Source organism: Anopheles marshallii, chromosome 3 (assembly GCF_943734725.1).
Source record: "Anopheles marshallii chromosome 3, idAnoMarsDA_429_01, whole genome shotgun sequence".
In the NCBI taxonomy this organism is placed as follows: domain Eukaryota; kingdom Metazoa; phylum Arthropoda; class Insecta; order Diptera; family Culicidae; genus Anopheles; species Anopheles marshallii.
The window spans coordinates 12,385,317-12,391,398 of record NC_071327.1 but is presented as its reverse complement, the minus strand read 5'-3'; the positions used below and the strand labels follow the sequence as shown (position 1 = coordinate 12,391,398).

The following is a 6,082-nucleotide window of genomic DNA, read 5'->3' as shown; positions in this document are numbered from 1 at the left end:
TTATTCACAACTACGCAACTACAGTGTGAGGATGGGATTTGGGGCATTGACTTAGTTACTTATGGGTGTGTTTTATGTGTTTTTTTTTTAATTTTTTCTTCTTTTTTGTTCTTTTGTTTACCATTTTTAACCTTTACCATGTGAGGACGTTAATTGGTTGCCAGTTTGTTCAGTGTGTGTGCGTGTTTTTTTTACAATATTACAAATTATCCCAGACAGCAGCCACCGGAAGTGTTACGCCCCCAACCCGTCACCGTCACCAATCCCTCGCTTTTTTATTGTTCACCCTCTTTTCCCCCCCAACTTTGGGGAGAAGAAGGTATGCTGCCAAATGGAAGGACAATGGAGCTGGATCGGTAACACAAATACACCTACATACAGAGCTACATATCGTACAGGTTGAACCAGGTTTAGTGTGCCTAATATGTGTTTTGAGCCCTTTTCTTCTTTTGTACCACTCTGTTTTGTTTCGCCCATCCCGCCAGCCGCTCTAAAGTCTATTTCTCCCAAGTCCCTCTTCCGGTCCGGTGTGGGCAACCCGGCCCGCTTTCCGGCGCACCGGGAAGCTCACCGAGACCTGGACGAGGAAAAATGTGTACGTGTATGTACGTGGTAAACCTTATCTAATGACAACATGAGGGAGGAAAATGGATATTAATACGATAAGATAGGCGCCATGTGCTGAGGATGTGTACGACTTTTTTTTTTTTTGGTTTTTCTTTTGAATTTCAATTTTCGTCCTGTTCCAACGAGGGAGGGGTATAAATGTATACAATTATGTGGGTGATTGAGTTTCAGTGTGTTCTCTTTGCTTCCTATCCCATGAAGTCAACACTCACCCTGCTGCACGCTAAATCTCCGCAAGATCCGTTCCGACCGAACCGGGTAAATTGTAATCGAGCAAGAACCAGTCCCCGGACCAAAAGGTTAAAGTTGTATGGACATAATGCGGACAATGGAAAACTTTACTTCATTTGTTTGGTTTGCTGTCTCATCTGTCGATGAGCTGTCGGATCACGCCGTATGATAGAACTGGGAAAACAAACCCAGCAAAATCAGGACGGGGAAAGTCACGCCGAAAGAGTTGATCGAATTTCCCCATTCTGATGGTCCAGTTCGATGACATCTTCCGTGCGGTTCCCTTTGTTGCACAATCCCTTTGCAAAACTTAGCCGAGGAAGCGGATGTTTGTGAAGATGGCCTTTGCCGGACGCTTTCGGTTGCAGAAGTTGACCGTCTTCTGGTGATTGCCGATTCGGTTTTCGTGCAGCCCGACGAGCAGCTTGAACACATCCTCACGGCTCGGTACGCACAGGTAACGCGCTTCGGCATCGTAACTGTGGAAGGAAAGTTAAGAAACAGGAACAGAGCCCAAGGTTAGCAAATATGGAAATCAAGGGAAAAAATGGGTCCGATACCATGTGTCGAAACCTGATCGATAGTGACCAGATTGGGGTGAAAATTTAAATATTTTTATAAGTTGTTAGAAACATGCAATTGAGTTGGAATTTTTGATACATGTGAAACCCCGGACTGATTGATTCGGAGCATTGAACATGATGCGGACATTGACCACACAAAAGTATCCATCGAGAAATGCAATTACGTCTTTAAGGGATGGCTGTTGAGATAGTAAACCTCGTAAATATCGCATAATCATAATTTAATATTTACAGAACAAATTTTTACGAGGTAAAACACTGTTGCTACCATTATTCCTTCAATTGACATAGTTTTTGTTGTCTAAGCGCCTGAAAGTATGCAAATAACAAATGCATGATTCGGTCGATTTTACTTCCTTACATCGCAAAGTGTGACAATCAAAAATCCACCAAATATTTTTACAGACATAATAATAAGAAAAGCAATTAAATAAAGTAAGTAAAGTATAATAAGTAAATACTCAAAAGATGTATACATGAAATGCGTAACAGAGGTTTAAAATCGATCGATAGCTATCCTATTTCCTGATAATAATCGTTAAAAGGTTGAGAACTGCTGTGCAAAGTGTGGGCTTATTTTGGTAAGTTTGTTATGCAAATATTTGTTATGCAAAGGTATAGTTTCCTTTTTCCGGTTAGAAATTCTAAGAAATTCGCTTGAATCGACAAGCAATTTCAAACGAAAGAAACGAATAGCTCAGGTTTCAAATGAAAATAATACGCCTAAATGTAGGCAATATCATCAAACAACGAGTTGATTAGCATAAATCCTTTTCGTAACATTACGGGTATATATGATTCATCCATTCATCCATCATATTCTATTAATTTGCTCTGTTCTTAAACAAATAGGTACTTCTTTGAATAATATCATTTGTCCATTGTCATTTAAAGTTTTTTTCTAAACCAGGAATGATTCATTTAAGGTTAATTACTCAAATTTCAAGTCATAAACTTCTTTTAAATTAATAAAAATCATTCGAAAACGATTCAATTTTCTGAAACAGGTTCAATGTTTTGCACTAAATAATTGTATTGCACTAATGTACACAAAATTAAACTCTGATCGATTGACTTGAAACCAGTTTTTGGTAAGCAAAACCAACCTTCCAGCTAGTGAAGTAAGAAACTATTTTCATAACTGAATTAGCTTGTCAACTCAACGCGCAAAAAGTGAGTGTTGGTAGAAAAAATTCTCCCGTTTAATTAAAAGCCTTCAAAGAACCTAACCAGACCTTACAAAGAAAGCCGTTTAGAAAGCAGTTTTTCGTTTTCAAAATTGACTCAGCAAAGCAAAGCGATATCTTTTCTATCGCATCGCCCTACCCATATCTTTACATTTCGATTTACAATTCCAATTCCTCAGCTTCGCACACTTACGTTCGGCTCCGTGCGTTCTGGCGCTTCCAGGGATAGCGCCGATAGTAGCGCCCGGATCGTTTGCCACCGTTCGGTGTGAACGGTTCCGCTCGGATCCTACCACCGACCGACAGCTGTCCGTCGTCACCGTCCTCATCGTCCGCCTCCGGAACGCCGTCATCCACCGTGTCGTCATCGTCATCTTCCGCCACACGCCGTGCCGGGCCCGCCTTACCGGCCGCATCCTCAATGTAGACAATCGGCAACGGTCCCTCGGGCAATTCCGTCAACAGCTTCATCAGCAGATTCGATTTGATTTCGATGTCCTCCTCCTGCTTGATGCGCTCCAGCTGCTCCCGGATCAGATCGATGCTTTCCATCATGCGGCCGGTCGGTTGGTTCGGTGGTACCGCCTCTTCGTGGTCAACCACCCGCGGTCCACTAATCGCACCCAATGCAGCCAGCAGCGGATTGTCGCCGATCTCGTTGTCCGTGGGGTCGAGTGCTGGGTCCGGGACGGGCGGCTCGAACATGTCCAGCGGTGATTGTCCCCCGTGGCCAATGAAATCTGAAATTTGAGGGCAGGTAGGATGATTTTGATGGTGTCGGTAAGTTAGGAATTCCGAGACACTTGCCACCCGGAGGGAAACGATTGTCTGCGTGTGTTTGTGCTGGGCGGGTAAATCAAGCAAGTTGTTTGTGCTTGGGCTCGGGTAAGTGTGTATTTTTGTTTCATGAATCAATGGCCTTTGAAGATATGAATTTATGCTCGTTCAAAAAGACTTTCCGCTTTGGGAATTGACATCTTTTCTTAATCGAAAGTGTAGGTTCAAGAGAAAATTTTTTAAGACTCTTCTGGAAGGGGAATTTTAATAAATATATAAATCTATCTCCATTACTATATCAAATTTATGAAATTATGAATGTGAATCTTAGAGATTTAAAATCCATTTAAAATCTATTTTTATATTTAATTACTTAAATTTTAGAAATTCAACAACTTATTTGGAGGGGCCCTTATTGATTATCCGGGGAAATGCGAGTAACATAAATAACTCTTCAGCTTGTATGTTCTAACAAATAAATAAAGATGTTAACCGAAACCCCGTTTTAAATCAGATTCAGAAATCGATTGAGTTAACAGAATGTTAGTGGAAAACAACGAGCTTTTCCCCCATTTTTATCACTTATTTTTGCCAACATCCTGAAACATCGTGACCTAGATGTCTAAGCCTACAGCATTCACACATCATTTCAAGTGCCAACCCACGTCCAATAAGTTTGCACTGTTTCTTTCTTCTGGGTTTGAAGTAAACAAAGCTCTTGTCTGATCGTTGGCCTATTCACGAATTGCTTAGCACGTTCTCCCCAATGTGTTCCACTAGAGTGCGGCTTTGGGTGAACTGTCAAAAATGTACCAAATATCTTCACATCCATCCAGGTTGCTTCCATTAAAGTGACACAATCGTTTCGTTCGTGATGGAGAGTGAAAGCAATAAGCACGTAACATGTTGACAATATAAGGGTAAACCTCACGGAAGTACGAAGCAGCGTATTAAAGAAGCGGCGCTACCTGTTGACGGGCGTTAACCAGAAGATGAGTACATGGAATAGCAACCGATTCCTCCAGCCATCCCACTATCGCAAGAGTTCAACGTTCACGTGAATGTCAGCTTCATCGAATCGTTTAATGAAATTGATTGCCGGATTAGGTACGGCTAATGATTAACCTTCGTTCGGGGAATTCGTCGTGCCTAGCTAACCCGGGCCTACCCGTGTTGGTGGTATTGTGCTTCTTTGATCCTTAATGTACTACCCGGCACAGAGATATGCCGACCGAGCGCCCGTTCGAATAAATGTCTCACGCAACGAGACGAACTGACGTAAGTAGCTTTTCCTCCCATTCTTGCGATCTCTATCCTATTTCGGTTTCAGCGTGTGAGTGCTAGAGTGTAGAATGTGGGTTTCGTTGTTCATACGGTACTGGTCCGATTTATTTCTCCACAATATGTACCAAACGGCGATAAATATGTACTTATCGTGCACACGTCCAATGAGTCAACCTTTCAGCAATGGTCCATTACCAACGGCTCTAGGTTTGCTATGTACACCGTAACATCCATTCATGATATCCGTTATCAATCTCAATTACGATCTGCTCGCAAACACGATGAGTGAACGTTGGGCAAAATGCAATTTATCCTGGCGTTAGGGTAACAAGCTTAACCGTTCGGTGTCGCCGGTCTGTTTCCGTTTGACCTGTTGCTTCGTACGGCGCGTGGACTTGGCCCTAGCAGGTTTGTGACATTTTCCTAGCTACCATCACGTTTATTAAACGTCAATATAGATGTTCATACTCGCCCTTTGAAAATATTAACCTTACTTACGCAAGCAAGTGTCTTTCCCTCTGGTACTATTTTCACTTGCGAAGACATCGATATACCGTCGCACCATTCCCGAGACCCTTTTTCGGGCAAATGGTAAAATTGGCAACGGTAAATTTAATTTCAATCACTTACCATCGTCGCTGCCCGGACTACCGATATCGATTGCCGGAAGGGCACGCTGGAATGCTGGCACCGTGCCGACTCCGAACACGTCTGGTCTTTGATCTGCGTGCCAACGATGATGGTTCCCAGCCGATCCTCCTCCCGGCTCTACGCGCCGATGCAGTACGGCCCGATGCTGCTCCAGCGGACTCGCCGGTTGAAACTGTCCAGCGATGGACGGTTGTCGTTGGGGCTGGTGCTGTTGATCGTTCGCTAATGAACCGTGAGAATCGTGCGCAGCGTGCGAACCACTACCATTGAGCCCCAGGGCCGGAACCGGACCGGCATGTTTCTGCGGGAAGGAACCGGCCCGGAACAGTGTGTCCAGCGGGCGGCGGACGGTGAACGGTGCAGTGTTCTCGTAACACCAAACGATGGAACCGTAGCTGCTGAGCAGCAGCAGACAGACGCCAGTACACGCCAACAGCCGTGACATTTTGTACGGCCAAAGATTGATCCCCTTTCGACAGGGTGAACCCAAACGGTGGGTTGACGTTTGAGGAGATGGTTTTTTTTGTGTGTTATTGCACGCTTTGTTGGTGCCACTGGTTGTGAATATTGGATTCACAAGGATTCACTGAATACAATCCGATCGGAAGAAGCTTTTAGCACTGGTTTGCTGTCTGATCTTCATTACGCTTCAGGAGCACGTGGAAGAGCTAAAAGGGCTAAAAGAATGTAATTGTTGAATGGTTTAATTCTTCCTTCCAGCTGAGCGCACGCTAGAAGTGA

At 43.7% G+C, this 6,082-nt stretch overlaps 1 protein-coding gene across 1 annotated transcript; it reads right to left on the bottom strand.

Annotated features, from left to right (window-relative positions):
• Positions 1–1,168: 1,168 nt before the first annotated feature.
• LOC128713657 (uncharacterized) lies at positions 1,169–5,786 on the bottom strand. Its single transcript, XM_053808520.1, has 3 exons — positions 5,321–5,786; positions 2,823–3,369; positions 1,169–1,337 (listed from the first exon to the last, which is right to left on the bottom strand). The coding sequence occupies exons 1-3, from the start codon at positions 5,784–5,786 to the stop codon at positions 1,169–1,171; spliced, it is 1,182 nt and encodes a 393-aa protein (XP_053664495.1).
• Positions 5,787–6,082: the final 296 nt, after the last annotated feature.